We start from the raw sequence: 16,543 nt of genomic DNA on the forward strand, positions 1-16,543 counted from the left end.
CCCAGCCCCAGAGGTGGCTGCATCTCAGCGCCAGGTGAGGGGTCCTCGGGTAACCAGCCACCCCGCCCCAGAGGTGGCTGCATCTCAGAGCCGGGCGAGGGGTCCCTGGGTAACCAGCCGCCCTGCCCCAGAGGTGGCTGCATCTCCGCACCGGGCGAGGGGTTCCTGGGTAACCGGCCGCCCTGCCCCAGAGGTGGCTGCATCTCAGCGCCGGGCGAGGGGTTCCTGGGTAACCGGCCGCCCCACCCCAGAGGTGGCTGCATCTCAGCCATGCGATTAGCATGTGAATTACCCAGCCATTTTATTCCGTGCTCCGATGCCCCCTACAGGCCCTGGACAGGAATATAGAGAGCGACAGTCGGAAACGTCCTTCGTCCTTCTCCTTTTCCCACAGCAGAGCCCCAAAAGTGCCCCCCAGGCAGCCAGTCCCTGCCCGGCGCCCCCTAGAGGGGACAGGCCCCTGCCCTGCTCCCCGCCCCCCGAGCCAGCCAGTCCCTGCCCTGGGGCCGGGGGGGAGCCGGCGCCCCCTAGAGGGGACAGGCCCCTGCCCCATTCCCTGCCCCCCTGAGCCAGCCAGTCCCTGCCCTGGGGCCAGTGGGAGCCGGCGCCCCCCAGAGGGGACAGGCCCCTGCCCCATTCCCCGCCCCCCTGAGCCAGCCAGTCCCCGCCCTGGGGCCGGGGGGGAGCCGGCGCCCCCTAGAGGGGACAGGTCCCTGCCCCATTCCCCGCCCCCCTGAGCCAGCCAGTCCCTGCCCTGGGGCCAGTGGGAGCCGGCGCCCCCCAGAGGGGACAGGCCCCTGCCCCATTCCCCGCCCCCCTGAGCCAGCCAGTCCCCGCCCTGGGGCCGGGGGGGAGCCGGCGCCCCCTAGAGGGGACAGGTCCCTGCCCCATTCCCCGCCCTGGGAGCCGGCGCCCCCTAGAGGGGACAGGCCCCTGCCCCGCTCCCCGCCCCCCTGAGCCAGCCAGCCAGGGGGTCACAGCACCCATAGGCCCGGTGAGCATTGGGGCTGCCAGGGGAGACCCCCGCCCATTCCCAGTAGCACAGGGCCCCCTGGCGCCACCCTGGCTGGGCCCAGGCAGGGCGGGGGGGGGGGGCTGGACGTAGGTCCCAGCGGGGGAGGAGGCCTGGGTGTCACCGGTGGGTGGGTGGGAGCCCGGGTTTGTATCAGACACAAACAGCTCCCAGCACCAGGCGCCGACTCTGTGAGTGTCCCTAGGGGGAGGGGCACGGGGGGGTCTGTGAGAACCCCATAAACCCCCCACAGCGGCTGGTCCTAGCCCAGCCCAGGGGAGACAGCCTGTGGGTCGGGAGTGAGGGTCAGCGGCAGAGCTGGGGGCTGCGGGTCGGGAGTGAGGGGCACCGGCAGAGCTGGGGGGGCTGCGGGTCGGGAGTGAGGGGCACCGGCAGGGCTGGGCGGGGGGACAGGGCTGGGCTAGTAGGGGCTGCGGGTCGGGACTGAGGGGCACCAACAGAGCTGGGGAGGGGCAGGGCTGGGCTAGGAGGGGCTGCGGGTCGGGAGTGTGGGGCACTGGCAAAGCTGGGGGGGCAGGGCTGGGCTAGCAGGGGCTGCGGGTCGGGAGTGAGGGGCACCGACAGAGCTGGGGAGGGCAGGGCTGGACTAGCAGGGGCTGCGGGTCGGGAGTGAGGGGCACCGGCAGAGCTGGGGGGGCCCAGGGCTGGGCTAGCAGGGGCTGCGGGTCGGGAGTGAGAGGCACTGGCAGGGCTGGGGGGGGGGCAGGCCTGGGCTAGCAGGGGCTGTGGGTCGGGAGTGAGGGGCACCGGCAAAGCTGGGGGGGCAGGGCTGGGCTAGCAGGGGCTGCGGGTCGGGAGTGAGGGGCACCGACAGAGCTGGGGGGGGCAGGGCTGGACTAGCAGGGGCTGCGGGTCGGGAGTGAGGGGCACCGGCAGAGCTGGGGGGGCCCAGGGTTGGGCTAGCAGGGGCTGCGGGTCGGGAGTGAGGGGCACCGGCAGAGCTGGGGGGGGCAGGGCTGGCAGGGGCTGCGGGTCGGGAGTGAGGGGCACCGGCAGGGCTGGGCTGGCAGGGGCTGCGGGTTGGGAGTGAGTGGCACCAGCAGGGCTGGTGGGGGCAGGGCTGGGCTAGCAGGGGCTGCGGGTTGGGAGTGAGGGGCACCGGCAGGGCTGGTGGGGGCAGGGCTGGGCTGGCAGGGGCTGCGGGTCGGGAGTGAGGGGCACTGGCAGGGCTGGTGGGGGCAGGGCTCGGCTAGCAGGGGCTGCGCGTCGGGAGTGAGGGGCACCGGCAGAGCTGGGGGGGCAGGCCTGGGCTAGCAGGGGCTGCAGGTCGGGAGTGAGGGGCACCGGCAGGGCTGGGTGGGGGGCATGGGGGGAGCCGGTGTGTACGTGACTCTGGGGGACGCGCTATCAGGTCCCAGCCCCACCCCACCCCCACCCCCACCCTTATCACCCCAGCCAGGCTCTGGCCCTTCCCAGCCCCAGGGCCCCCCCAGCCGGCAGCCGGGGCCTGGGACCTCGTGGCCTGGCTTCCCCTCCCCCTGCGCTGCCCTGAGGGGACAGAGACCCCCCCACCAATTCCAGGTGCCCTCCCCACCCAATCGCCCCCTAGCCCCCTCCAGCCCCTTTCTGCCCTCCTGACCGCCCCCCATATCTCAGCTCCTCCACCAGCTCGCCCAGGGCCGGGGAGGGGCTCTGTCCCCTGGCCATGGGGCCAGCCCCCGCGCTGCCCCTTAGTGCCCCCGGCAGCCCGGCGCCAGGCAGTCAAATCAATACGGCCCCAGCAGCCTTTGCACCCGGGCCGCTGGGACAGACACGTGGTAACCGCCCCCCCTGCCCCCTAGTCCTGCCAGTGCCCCTCACTCCCGACCCGCAGCCCCTGCCAGCCCAGCTCTGCCCCCCCACCAGCTCGGCCGGTGCCCCTCACTCCCGACCTGCAGCCCCTGCTAGCCCAGCTCTGCCCCCCCACCAGCTCGGCCGGTGCCCCTGCAGCCCCTGCTGTTCTCGGGGGGGGGGCAGATAAAGGGGAACCCTCCTGGCTCCTCACTGACCAGCCCCTGGGGCCGTCTCTCTCCCCAGGACACGAGGAGGCTGCAATGGAGACGCTGAGATCCCTGCTCCGGCGTGCGGTAGGGCCGGGCTTCGAATCATCCCTAGGGACCCCAACAGTCCACGGTCCCTGGCGCCCCCCACTCCCACACCACAGCCCCCTGCCAGCCCAGTCCTGGGCCCTCCAATGCTGCCGGTGCCCCTCACTCCCGACCCGCAGCCCCTGCCAGCTCAGCCCTGCTGGTGCCCCTCACTCCCGACCCGCAGCCCCTGCTAGCCCAGCCCTGCCCGCCCCAGCTCTGTGGGTGCCCCTCACTCCCAACCCGCAGCCCCGCCCGCCGTGACCCCCATCTCCCCCACAGGGCGGCGAGCGGCCCAGCCGACGCTCCTACACCATCTACAGGAACGTGGAGGGGCCGGGCGGGGAGGGGGCCGGGGGCCTGGAGCTGAAGGTAGCCGAGCGGGAGGAGCAGACGCTGGCCGGGGACATGGCCGCCCTGGTGGTCCCCGGCCCGCAGGACCGGACCAAAGCCTTGACCTACGTGGTGCTCAGCGCCCTGCTCATCTTCACTGTGGGTAAGCCCCGCCCCCTGGCCCGAGAGCTCCGCCCCTGGCCCAAGAGCTCCGCCCCTTGGCCTGATAGCTCCGCCCCCTGGCCCGACAGACCCACCCTCTGACCAGAGCTCCGCCCCCCTGGACAGATAGCCACGCCCCTGGCTCAGAGCTCCGCCCTCTGGACTGAAAACCCCACCCCCTGGGCTCCCTGCCCTGCCTGGCGGACTAAGAGTCCCCCCTGCCCCCTGTGCCCGTGCCCCCCGTGCCCACGTCCCCGTCTCCCCCGGGCAGCGTTCCTGCTGGGCTACGTGGCCTTGCGCGGCAGCTGCCCATCGTGCGCGGGGCTGCGGGGCGACCTGCTGGCCGTGGTGAGCGACGAGGGGGCGGCCGAGGAGTCGCCGGGACCGGGGCCCCCCCTCTACTGGGCCGACCTGAAGGAAATGTTCCAGAAATACCTGCGGGAGGAGAGCATCGAGAGCACCATCCGGTGAGCCCCCCAGAGAGCCCTCGGGCCCCATAGAGCCTCCCCAGAGCCCCCTGAAACCCATTGGCCCCTGAGCGCCACCCCCCCGAGAGTCCCCCGAGAGCCTCCAGCCCCTCCAGCCCCCCAAGACCCCCCCAGAGAGCCCCTCAGAGCTCCCTGGAGCCCCCCAGGGATCCCCCCATGCCCCCGAGAGCCCCCCAGCCCCTCAGAGCCCCCCGGAGCCTCCCAGAGATCCCCCCATGCCCCCGAGAGCCCCCCAGCCCCTCAGAGATCCCCTTCCCCACTGGGACTCCCTGCTACCACAGATCCTCCCACAGGGACTCCCCACCCCACAGGGATCCCCATGTGCCCCATCAAGAAGCCTGCCCCACAGATTCCCCCTCCAACCCCCAGAGTCACCCCTCACCCCCACTCAGAACAGGGCCTCCCTTCTCTGAGCCACCCCACAGAGACCCCAAATCCCCCTCTGCCATCCCTCCTCAAAACCCCCCCCTTCTAAAACACGGGGGACCCCCCATCCCCAATTTGCCCAGCATGGCTAGAGCGGTCGAGATTTGGGGTGGGTCATATGCCCCCAGCTGCCGCCTGACCCCTCCCCTCTTCTGTCGTCCCCCCCCCAGGTGGGTAAGCGAGGGCCCCCACTTCCCCGGCTCGCCCCGCATGGACGCCCTGACCCACAAGGTGCTGGAGAGTTTCACGTCCTACAGGCTGGACCGGGCCTGGACCGATACCCACTACGTGGGGCTGCAGCGTCCGGACAGGTCTGACCGGGGGGGACATGGGGAGGGCGAGGAGGGGGGACCCATGGGGGAGGGGGGAAGAGGTGCTCAGCGGCAAATGGGGGGGCTGGGCTGGCTGGGCTCTGATGCCCCCCCTCGCCCCCAGGATGAACCCCAACTTCCTGCATCAGCTGGACCCGCAAGGGGGGGTCATGGAGAAACTACCCCTGGAGGACCCCGAGATGTACTGCCCCTACAGCGCCCCCGGCAACGCCACGGTAACGCCCTCTGGCAACGCCTCACCTCCCCCAGGTCCTGCCCCTACAGCGCCCCTGGCAACGCCACGGTAATGCCCCGGCAACGCCTCGCCTCCCCCGGGTCCTGCCCCTACAGCGCCTCTGGCAACGCCATGGTAACGCCCCCTGGCAACGCCTCGCCTCCCCAGGGTCCTGCCCCTACAGCGCCCCTGGCAACGTCACGGTAACGCCCCACGGCAACACCCTGCCTCCCCTGGGTCCTGCCCCTACAGCGCCCCCGGCAACGCCACGGTAACGCTCCCTGGCAATGCCTCACCTCCCCCGGGTCCTGCGCCTACAGCACCCCCGGAAATGCCATGGTAACGCCCCCGGCAACACCCTGCCTCCCCTGGGTCCTGCCCCTACAGCGCCCCCGGCAACGCCATGGTAACGCCCCCTGGCAACGCCTCGCCTCCCCTGGGTCCTGCCCCTACAGCGCCCCTGGAAATGCCACGGTAACGCCCCCGGCAATGCCCCGCCATCCCCAGGTCCTGCCTCAAGAGAGCCCCCGGCAACAGCATGGTAACGCCCCACGGCTACACCCTGTCTCCCCTGGGTCCTGCCCCTACAGCGCCCCCGGCAACGCCACTGTAACACCCCTGGCAACGCCTCGCCTCCCCTGGGTCCTGCTCCAAAAGCGTCCCTGGCAACGCCACGGTAACGCCCCCCGGCAATGCCACGGTAATGCCCTCCGGCAGCACCACAGTAACACCACCGGCCTACCCCTGGCCTCCCCTGGGTCCTGCCCCTACAGTGCCCCCAGCAACGCCATGGTAACGCCCACCAGCAACCCCCTGCCTCTCCCGGGTCCTGCCCCTCCAGCACCCCCGGTAATGCCACGGAAACGCCCCCAGCAACGCCCTGCCTCCCCCGGTCCTGCCCCTTTAGCATCCCAGCAACGCCACGGTAACGTCCCCGGCAACCCCCCGCCTCTCCCGGGTCCCGCCCCTACAGCGACCCTGGCAACGCCACAGTAATGCCCCCTGACAACACTACGGTAAAGCCCCTGGTAACCCCCCTGCCTCCTCCAGGTCCTGCCCCTACAGTGCCAGCTGCAACACCACGGTAACGCACCACGGCAATGCCATGGTAACATCCCCGGCAACGCCCCGCCTCCCCCGGGTCCTACCCTACAGCGCCCCCGGCAACACCACAGTAATGCCCCCCAGCAACGCCCCTCCTCCCCGGGTCCTGCCTCTACAGCGCCCCCGGCAATGCCACGGTAACGCCTCCACCCTGCTGCTCCCAACCTGCCCCCATCCCCACCCACCAGCCCTCTTCCTGACCCTGGTGGTGCTGGTTTTGGGTGGGTGTCCGCCCCCACCCACGCTGTCCCCCCATCTGTCTCCCCAGGGGGGGCTGGTCTATGCCAACTATGGGCGCCAGGAGGATTTTGACGCCCTGGGACAGAAGGGAGTGAACCCCCAGGGCCACCTCGTCATCGTCAGGGTGGGAGAGATCAGCTACGCAGAGAAGGTGAGCCCGGACGCCTGGGTTCTCTCCCCGGCTCTGGGAGGGCAGTGGGGGCTGGTGGGTTAGAGCAGCGGGGGCTGGGAGCCAGGACTCCTGGGTTCTCTCCCTGGCTCTGGGAGGGCAGTGGGGGCTGGTGGTTAGAGCAGGAGGGGTTGGGAGCCAGGACTCCTGGGTTCTCTCCCTGGCTCGGGGAGGGGAGTGGGGGCTGGTGGTCAGAGCAGGGGTGCTGGGAGCCAGGACTCCTGGGTTCTCTCTCCGGTTCTGGGAGGGGAGTGGGGGCTGGTGGGTCAGAGCAGGGGTGCTGGGAGCCAGGACTCCTGGGTTCTCTCCTCAGCTCTGGGAGGGGAGTGGGGGCTGGTGGGTCAGAGCACAGGGGGCTGGTAGCCAGGACTCCTGGGTTCTCTCCTCAGCTCTGGGAGGGGAGTGGGGGCTGGTGGGTCAGAGCTGGGGGAGCTGGGAGCCAGGACTCCTGGGTTCTCTCCTTTCCTCCAGGTGGCGAACGCAGACACTGCCCAGGCCCGGGGGGTGCTGATCTACCCTGACCCCTGGGACATCCCCCAGGATCCGAGGAAAGCCGGCCTGTCCCAGAACCGGGCGGTTTATGGACATGTGAGTGCCGGCGCGGGGGGGAGGACGAGGAGGGGTCTGCATGGGACGTGGTGAATGAGGGGATGGGGGGCAGCTTGCCCTGGGACATCGATCCCCATCAAGCTAACGGAGCGACTGATTCAGGCCCTGATTAATAACAAATTGAAGGGGTGTTTCACGTAGTTCATGCCCATCCCTGTGTTTGCGCTACAGGGATCTCTTCACGCTAACGAGCTCTCTCTCTAACGAGATGACCGGGCTGCCATTAACAGGCATTAGACTCCCGTCTGCTTCCAAATTGGTCCTGCCCCAGTGAGCTCAAACATTAACCTGGGCTTCAACCAAACGAAAGGCCTTCAAAACTGGCTAGCTGATAGATCTCCGGACGTACCTGGAGCCGGTTGCGCTCTGCAGCGGGGGCAGCGTCGGTTCCTGGGGGGGCTTCTTCCCCGTCTCTCTCCACGACCTGCAAGCAGATGAGTCGAGCTCAGTTGGGCAGGGAGCAGGAGGGGCAGGTCCGGCCTCCGTCCCTCACCTGCTGTCTCTGCCCCCACCACAGGTTCACATGGGGACCGGTGACCCCTACACCCCTGGCTTCCCCTCCTTCAACCACACCCAGTTCCCCCCAGTCCAGTCCTCGGGGCTGCCCCGCATCCCCGTCCACCCCATCAGCGCCAGCACGGCTGCCCGCCTCCTCAGGTAAATGGGGGGCCAGGACTCCTGGGTTCTCTCCCCGGCTCTGGGAGGGGAGTGGGAGCTGAGGGGTCAGAGCAGGGGGGCGGGGAGCCAGGACTCCTGGGTTCTCTGCCCGGCTCGGGGAGGGGAGTGGGGGCTGGTGGGTCAGAGCAGGGGGGCGGGGAGCCAGGACTCCTGGGTTCTCTCCTCAGCCCCGTGACCCCCTGTTCTCCCCCCCTCCAGTAAGCTGACAGGGCTGGCCGCCCCTCGGGACTGGAAGGGGCGCCTGGCCGACATCCCATATCGCCTTGGGCCCGGGGACCCAGGCGTCCGGGTGCACCTGCAGGTGAACAACGTCAAGACTCCTACCATGATCAGTAACGTCTTCGGCTGCATCGAGGGGCGATTTGAACCCGGTGAGGCCGGGGGAGGGGTCGGGATGGGATGGGGTCTCTGTGGGGTGGGGTGGAGAGTGGGGGGGGAGAACTGATGGGGGGGCAGGAAGGGGTGGGGCTGGGGGGTTAGGTGTGTGGGTTTTAGTAGGGTGGGCACCTGGGAATGAGGGGGGCACAGAGAGGTGGAGGGATGGGGTGGGGACAGTGGGGCAGAGAAAGAGGTGGAGGGCTGGGCCTGGGGGAGCTGTGTGGGGACTGGGGGGAGAGGCGTATGGGATGGGGGGCTGGGGCTGTCGAGGGGGAGTCTCCTTTCCCCCTAATCTTGGCTCCTGCCCCACCCCCACAGATCACTACGTGATCATCGGGGCTCAGCGGGACGCTCTGGGCCCCGGGGCGGCCGGCTCGGGCGTGGGCACGGCCCTGCTCCTCGAGTTAGCCCGGACCTTCTCCGCCATGGTGCGCAATGGTAAGGGGGCAGGGCTGGCACCAGGTGGGGCAGGGGGCGGGGCTAGATGAAGGGGGCAGGGCTGGCACTAGGTGGGGCAGGGGGCGGGGCTAGATGAAGGGGGCAGGGCTGGCACTAGGTGGGGCAGGGGCGGGGCTAGATGAAGGGGGCAGGGCTGGCACTAGGTGGGGCAGGGGGCGGGGCTAGATGAAGGGGGCAGGGCTGGCACCAGGTGGGGCAGGGGGTGGGGCTAGCTGAGGGGGCGGAGCTGGCACCACATAGGGCAGGGGGTGGAGCTAGCTGAGGGGGCGGAGCTGGCACCACATAGGGCAGGGGGTGGAGCTAGCTGAGGGGGCGGAGCTGGCACCAGGTGGGCGGGGCCTCCCCCGCTCTGGAAGACTCCTCCCCTGTCATACCCCCAGTGGCCATCAGGTGGGGACCTCGCTCCTGACAAGAGCTGAGAGGGGAATATTTATCAGCCTGTCAAAAAAGATGGCCGCCTTAAAGGGGTGAGATTAAAGTTCCCCAGGAACTTCAGGACTCCTTGGTTCTCGGGACGGGGGGGGCACATGTCCCCCCATTTCTGTCCATTTCTCTCCCCAGGCTTCCAGCTCCGCCGCACCCTGCTCTTCGCTAGCTGGGACGCAGAAGACTTCGGCCGGGTGGGCTCCACCGAATGGCTAGAGGTGACCCGGACGCCTGGGTCCCCGCTGCAGGGCTGGGGGGGGGGTGTTTCTACCTACAGGGGCCCACCAGTCCCATTCCCTCCTGCAGCCAACAACTCCAGGAGGGGAGTGGGGGCTGGGAGCCAGGACTCCTGGGTTCTCTCCCTGGCTCTGGGAGGGGAGTGGGGGCTGGTGGTTAGAGCAGGGGGGGCCGGGAGCCAGGACTCCTGGGTTCTCTCCTTGGCCATCAGGAGGCTCTGGGCTCCCCTTGGTGGTAAGATGGGGGAATAGCAGCTACCATCACTGAGATAGGGGACTACTTACTTTGGACCCCCCGAACTGACCCCTTCCACCAAAACCTCCCCTCCTGACCAGGGCTATCTCAGCATGCTGCACCTCAAAGCCGTGGCCTACATCAGTCTGGACAATGCTGTGCTAGGTACGTGACTGGGGGCCCGGACTCCTGGGTTCTCCCCCGGCGCTGGGACGGGAGTGGGGGCTGGTGGGTTAGAGCGGGGGGGCTGGGAGCCAGGACTCCTGGGTTCTCTCCCTGGCTCTGGGAGGGGAGTGGGGGCTGGTGGTTAGAGCAGGGGGGGCTGGGAGCCAGGACTCCTGGGTTCTCTCCCCGGCTCTGGGAGGGGAGTGGGGGCTGGTGGGTTAGAGCAGGGGGGCTGGGAGCCAGGACTCCTGGGTTCTCTCCCCGGCTCTGGGAGGGGAGTGGGGCTGTTGGGTTAGAGGAGGCAGTGTCTGCCCCAGTTTCCCCCTCTCTATTATAAACTTAACTCTATCAAGGTCCGTGGGAGGGGGTGACTGCAAGCTTGGGGCTTAGCCTCAGGGGATAGGGGAGGGGCACATCAACCCCCCCACACACACACACTGGGGGTGGGAATTAAGGTTCCACCACTGGACCCTCTTGCCACCCTGATGGGTTTCTCTCCCCTCCGCTGAACCTCAGGAGATGACAAATTCTACGCCAAAACCAGCCCCTTGCTGACCAGCCTCATCGAGAACGTCCTCAAACAGGTGAGGGGCAGCCCCAGATGCCTGGGATCTCTCCCCGGCTCTGGGAGGGGAGTGGGGGCTGGTGGTCAGAGCAGGGGGGCTGGGAGCCAGGACTCCTGGGTTCTCTCCCCGGCTCTGGGAGGGCAGTGGGGGCTGGTGGGTTAGAGCAGGGGGGGGCTGGGAGCCGGGACTCCTGGGTTCTCCCCCCGGCTCTGGGAGGGCAGTGGGGGCTGGTGGTCAGAGCAGGGGGGCTGGGAGCCAGGACTCCTGGGTTCTCTCCCCGGCTCTGGGAGGGGAGTGGGGGCTGGTGGGTTAGAGCAGGGGGGGGCTGGGAGCCAGGACTCCTGGGTTCTCTCCCTGGCTCTGGGAGGGGAGTGGGGGCTGGTGGGTTAGAGCAGGGGGGGGCTGGGAGCCAGGACTCCTGGGTTCTCTCCCTGGCTCTGGGAGGGGAGTGGGGGCTGGTGAGTTAGAGCAGGGGGGGCTGGGAGCCAGGACTCCTGGGTTCTCTCCCTGGCTCTGGGAGGGGAGTGGGGGCTGGTGGGTTAGAGCAGGGGGGGCTGGGAGCCAGGACTCCTGGGTTCTCTCCCCGACTCTGGGAGGGCAGTGGGGGCTGGTGGTCAGAGCAGGGGGCTGGGAGCCCGGACGCCTGGGTTCTCTCCAGGCTCCGGGAGGGCATTGGGGGCTGGTGGTTAGAGCAGGGGGGGCTGGGAGCCAGGACTCCTGGGTTCTCTCCCCGGCTCCAGGAGGGCAGTGGGGGCTGGTGGTTAGAGCAGGGCTCAGAGGTCATCAGGCCATATTGGCCCCTCTGAGGGTGGAAGGTCGGGGGTTAGAGTTCGAAGGTCACCTCTGTCTCCTCCCCCCGGCAGGTCGACAGCCCGAACCGCAGTGGCCAGACCCTCTACGAGCAGGTGACGTTCCCAGATCGGCGCTGGGCCAGCGAGGTGTAAGTGGGGCGCGACCTGCGGGGCAAGAGACCCTTCACCTCCGACCCTTCACCTTTGACCCCTGCCCTTTCAGTGCTGAGCCTACCCAATGGTGACCCTTCACCTTTGACCCTGACCTTCAGTGCTGAGCCTACCCAATGGTGACCCTTCACCTTTGACCCTGACCTTTCAGTGGTGACCCTTCCCAGTGGTGACCCTTCACCTCTGACCTTAAATATTCTCTACCTTTGATGACCCCTCACCTTTGACTCTGGTCCCGCCCCCTTTTCACACTGGCCCCACCCACTGGCCCCGTTGCCTCTGCCCCCCCATAACAGCGCAGGGCTCCCCCCGCTGGTCGCTCCGGGGATTGGCTCAGCCGGGCTCCGGGGCGCCCCCTGGGGGTCGTAACGGCTGGCCCCTAACGAACCTCCCCCTCATTAGCGGGTTTTCCCAGCCGCCCTGGCTGCTTCTGCCCCACGCCAGCCCCATCTCGGCATAGCCCTCGCCAAGCGTGACCCTTAACCTCTGACCGTCCTGCTTTTCCCCTAGACCCTAACCACCACTGACCCTTAACCTCTGACCCTGTAATCTGGACAGGGCAATCTCGCCCCTGCTGACCCCTAATCCCCCCCCACCAACCCTGACCCACTCTGATCCCCCCCCACCAGACCCATACAAATCTCCTGCCTGCCCCAAATCCTGCTGCCGCCCCCCGAAATCCTGAGTTGTTTGGGGCCGGGTGTCCCTGATCTCAGAGCCCCCGGGGAAGGTTTTTGGGGAGCAGCCCTGGGTGGGACAATGGGGGAACCCCCAACCTCAGCACCCCCCCTTCTCCCTGAGTCTGATCCTGCCTCCTCCCGCCCCCAGGATCCGGCCCCTCTCCATGGACAGCAGCGCCTACCTCTTCACCGCCTTCGCGGGGGTCCCGGCCGTGGAGTTCTCCTTCGTCGAGGTGAGAGACCCTGGCAAGGTGCCCCCCAGATGGGTCAGTGCCCCTCACTCCGAACCTGCAGCCCCTGCCCCCCCCAGCTCTGCCGGTGCCCCTCACTCCCGACCCGCAGCCCCAGCCCTCCCCAGCTCTACCGGTGCCCCTCACTCCTGACCTGCAGCCCCTGCTAGCCCGGCCCTGCCCCCCCAGCCCTGCCAGTGCCCCTCACTCCCGACCTGCAGCCCCTGTCCCCCCCAGCTCTGCCGGTGCCCCTCACTCCCGACCCGCAGCCCCTGCCCTCCCCAGCTCTGCCGGTGCCCCTCACTCCTGACCCACAGCCCCCTTGTACCCCAGCCCTGCCGATGCCCCTCACTCCTGACCTGCAGCCCCTGTCCCCCCCCAGCTCTGCCGGTGCCCCTCACTCCTGACCCGCAGCCCCTGCTAGCCCGGCCCTGCCCCCCCAGCCCTGCCAGTGCCCCTCACTCCCGACCTGCAGCCCCTGTCCCCCCCCAGCTCTGCCGGTGCCCCTCACTCCTGACCTGCAGCCCCTGTCCCCCCCAGCTCTGCCGGTGCCCCTCACTCCCACCCGCCGCCCCTGCCCCCTCCCAGCCCTGCCGGTGCCCCTCACTGCCACCCGCCGCCCCTGCCCCCCCCCAGCCCTACCGGTGCCCCTCACTCCCGACCCGCAGCTCCTGCTGGGGCCCCTCACTCCCTGGTTTTCCCGTCCCTGCAGGACGCCCGCCCCTACCCGTTCCTGCACACCCAGGACGACACCTATGAGAACCTGAACGGGCTGCTCTTCGGGCGGCTGCCGGCCGTGGCCAAGTCGGTGGCCGAGGTCGTGGGGCAGCTGCTGATCCGCCTGAGTCACGACCACCTGCTGCCGCTGGACTTCGGCGCCTACGGAGACGTCCTGCTGCAGCGGATCGCAGAGTTCAACCCCTACAGCAGCGAGCTCAAGGTAGGGGGCTGGGGGGATCCACCCCACAACCGCCCCCGGGGGATCTGGGGCTCCACTGATCGCCCCAGCTCTGGGAGGGGAGTGGGGGCTGGTGGTTAGAGCAGGGGGGGCTGGGAGCCAGGACTCCTGGGTTCTCTCCCCGGCTCTGGGAGGGGAGTGGGGGCTGGTGGTTTGAGCAGGGGGGCTGGGAGCCAGGACTCCTGGGTTCTCTCCCTGATTCTGGGAGAGGAGTAGGGGCTGGTGGGTCAGAGCAGGGGGCCTGGTAGCCAGGACTCCTGGGTTCTCTCCCCGGCGGTCTGAAGGGAGTGGGGGCTGGTGGGTTACAGTGGGGGGAGAGCCAGGACGCCTGGGTTCTGTCCCTGGCTCTGGGAGGGGAGTGGGGGCTGGTAGGTCAGAGCAGGGGGGCTGGGAGCCACGACTCCTGGGTTCTCCCCGGCTCTGGGAGGGGAGTGGGGGCTGAGAGCCAGGACTCCTGGGTTCTCTCCCCGGCTCTGGGAGGGGAGTAGGGACTGGTGGGTCAGAGCAGGGGGGCTGGGAGCCAGGACTCCTGGGTTCTCTCCCCGGCTCTGGGAGGGGAGTGGGGGCCGGTGATCAGAGCAGGGGGAGCTGGGAGTCAGGACTCCTGGGTTCTCTCCCCAGCTCTGGGAGGGGAGTGGGGGCTGGTGGTTAGAGCAGCGGGGGCTGGGAGCCAGGACTCCTGGGTTCTCTCCCCGGCTCTGGGAGGGGAGTGGGGGCACATATCCAGAAGCGTGGAAGCTGGGGGGGCTGGAAGGCCCCATGGAGGGCTGGGGCTGGTTGTGTCTCTCCCCCATTGATCCCCGTCACATCCCCCCTGCACACAGAGCCGCGGCCTGACCCTGCAGTGGATGTACTCGGCCCGGGGCGACTACACGCGGGCGGCCGAGAAGCTGCGCCAGGACATCTACAGCTCGGAGGAGAAGAACGAACGGCTGAACCGCATGCACAACGTCCGCATCATGAGGGTGAGCTGGGGGGGGGTCTGCATTGTCCCACAGCTCCCCAGCCCGCTGCCTGCTGGGAACTGGGAGCATGCGCCTTTCAGCTGTGCGGACGCATGCAGCTACCCGCTGCATGCATTGGAGCATGCATCAGTCCACGTCGGCGCATGCATCAGGCCGGTCTCGGGTCAGCGCATGCATTGGGCCTGGGCCACGTCAGCACATGCATCAGGCCAGTCCCACATCAGCACATGCATCAGGCCGGGGCCGCGTCGGCGCATGCATCGGGCCGGGGCCGCGTCGGCGCATGCATCGGGCCGGGCCCGGGTCAGCACATGCATCGGGCCAGGGCCACGTCGGCACATGCATCGGGCCGGGGCCACGTCGGAGCATGCATCGGGCCTGGGCCACGTCGGCGCATGCATCAAGCCAGTCCCACAGCAGCACATGCATCGGGCGGGGCCACGTCAGCGCATGCATTGGGCTGGTCCCGGGTCGGCGCATGCATCAGGCTGGTCCCACATCAGCGCATGCATTGGGCCGGGGCCACGTCGGTGCATGCATCAGGCCAGTCCCACATCAGCACATGCATCGGGCCGGGCCCGGGTCAGCACATGCATCGGGCCTAGGCCACGTCGGCGCATGCCTGCCTGTTGCCTGGAGCCTGCGTCCCCTGCTGCATTTGTGGGGGTCAGACTCTGCTAAGCACCCCCCTTTCTCTCCCTCAGGTGGAGTTCTACTTCCTGTCCCCCTACGTGGCGGCCCCGGAGACCCCCTTCCGGCACGTCCTGCTCGGGCGGGGGCCCCACACGCTGCGGGCGCTGCTGGAGCACCTGCGCCTGCTGCGGGAGGCGCCCGGGCGCTTCGACGAGGGGCGGTTCCGGCGCCAGCTGGCCCTGGCCACCTGGACCCTGCAGGGGGCGGCCAACGCCCTCAGTGGGGAGGTCTGGGACATCGACATCAACTTCTGAGCCCCCTGTTCCCACCCCCCGGGTGCCCCCGATGGCTTCCCTGCGCCCCCCGGGTCCCACCCGCTCCGATCCCCCCCTTTCGCCCTGTGCGGCCTCCCAGCCAAGACGCCTCCCTGCAGGGCCTCACCCCACTGAACCCCCAAATATCCCCCCCCGTGCAGCCCTCCTCCCAAATCTCCGCACCCCCCTTCCTTGTCTACACCTCCCCCCCGAGGACCCTGTATTTCTCCTACACCCCCAGATCTGCATGCAAGGGGCACCCCTTTCCCTGCCCCCCAGCCCGCTGCCCCCCCCATTAATTTATCAGTGGCAGCGCCCACTATAAATGATTTCGTTTATTGCTAGGCGATAGATTTAACCCTTTGTCGGAAGCACCAGCTTCTATAGCCCCCCACCCCATCCCCGTGACCAATGGACACGCAGCATCCCTGGGAACCAATCACAGGCCGGCTCCCCAACATGGTCCCACCTCAGCACCCCCCAAAAAATCCATCACCAGCTGCAACCTCGGGCACCAGGACGCCTGGGTTCTCTCCCCGGCTCTGGGAGGGGAGTGGGGGCTGGTGGGTCAGAGCAGGGGGGGCTGGGAGCCAGGACTCCTGGGTTCTCTCCCCGGGTCTGGGAGGGGAGTGGGGGCTGGTGGGTTAGAGCATGGGGGTGGGAGCCAGGACTCCTGGGTTCCTTCTCTACCCAGTCTATCTCTGTGCCTTATTTCCCCCTGCCCTAATGTGGGGGGATCCCCTCAGGCCAGGGCCAGCTGGGCAGGTCCCCCCCACCCCCCGAGCCTGGAAGCTCAATAAAAATGGATGCTGCAGCTGCCTGTGTCTATTTCCAGGGGCCCCCAGCCCCTGAAACACTCCCTCAGCCCCCAGGTTTCCCGGGTATGGGGGGAGGGGAAGGGGGCAGGAGCCTGTCCCCTCTGGTATCAGCCCCCACGTGCAGAGCTCACTGGGGCACCTCCCTCCCTTTGAGCCCCCGACCTCCACCGTCCCGCAGTTCGGGGCCACTTCGGGCTTCTTTCAAAATTGTATTTTTGCACCAACAACCAAACTCTCCAGGCAAAAACATTTCAAGTATCTGCCCCCCCACACCCCGCCCTGGCAGATTGCGGGGGAGGCAGGATTCAAGTATCACGCTGGGGGGCTGGGTGCTCAGGTGCATTGGAAGATTTCGGGGGGGCTAAACCCCTTTACTGCCCCCACCAAATTCCCAAGGGGGTCAGAGGTCAAAGCGGTGGGACCCCCCCCCCCCCCAAACAGCAGGTATCTCTGGGCAGGGGTCCCTGAGGAGGAGCCTAAGTGCAGTCCCCGCCCACAGGGGGAGGGGCTTAAGACTGGTTTCTGCCCGCCCCCGAGGGGAGGGGCATAATAGATTGACACCCCCTCACTTCGTCCTATGAAAAGGGTGGAGCTGGAAGGGCCCCACCCCCGTCCTCAACTGGACACACCCAGAAGGGGCGGGGCACAAGTCCTGGCTCCCCTC

At 68.6% G+C, this 16,543-nt stretch overlaps 1 protein-coding gene and 1 long non-coding RNA gene across 3 annotated transcripts; one reads left to right on the plus strand and one right to left on the minus strand.

Annotated features, from left to right (window-relative positions):
• Positions 1 to 1,123: 1,123 nt before the first annotated feature.
• On the plus strand, positions 1,124 to 15,477 carry TFR2 (transferrin receptor 2). Its single transcript, XM_050933381.1, has 19 exons — positions 1,124 to 1,203; positions 3,050 to 3,099; positions 3,382 to 3,595; positions 3,866 to 4,061; positions 4,679 to 4,819; positions 4,944 to 5,055; positions 6,427 to 6,549; positions 7,039 to 7,155; positions 7,694 to 7,833; positions 8,053 to 8,225; positions 8,551 to 8,670; positions 9,253 to 9,335; positions 9,690 to 9,753; positions 10,270 to 10,337; positions 11,183 to 11,259; positions 12,110 to 12,194; positions 12,904 to 13,131; positions 13,974 to 14,114; positions 14,819 to 15,477. Exons 2-19 carry the CDS (start codon positions 3,067 to 3,069, stop codon positions 15,059 to 15,061), a joined length of 2,358 nt encoding a protein of 785 aa, XP_050789338.1. The 5' UTR covers positions 1,124 to 1,203; positions 3,050 to 3,066; the 3' UTR covers positions 15,062 to 15,477.
• On the minus strand, positions 5,031 to 5,973 carry LOC127039634 (uncharacterized). 2 transcript variants are annotated; one of them, XR_007771245.1, is made up of 3 exons: positions 5,669 to 5,973; positions 5,278 to 5,331; positions 5,031 to 5,075 (listed from the first exon to the last, which is right to left on the minus strand). It is a non-coding gene; the product is annotated as an uncharacterized LOC127039634 (long non-coding RNA). The 2 variants fall into 2 exon arrangements; XR_007771244.1 differs by lacking the exon at positions 5,031 to 5,075 and adding an exon at positions 5,086 to 5,209.
• Positions 15,478 to 16,543: the final 1,066 nt, after the last annotated feature.

The sequence above is a fragment of the Gopherus flavomarginatus genome, chromosome 23, assembly GCF_025201925.1.
Source record: "Gopherus flavomarginatus isolate rGopFla2 chromosome 23, rGopFla2.mat.asm, whole genome shotgun sequence".
In the NCBI taxonomy this organism is placed as follows: Eukaryota; Metazoa; Chordata; order Testudines; family Testudinidae; genus Gopherus; species Gopherus flavomarginatus.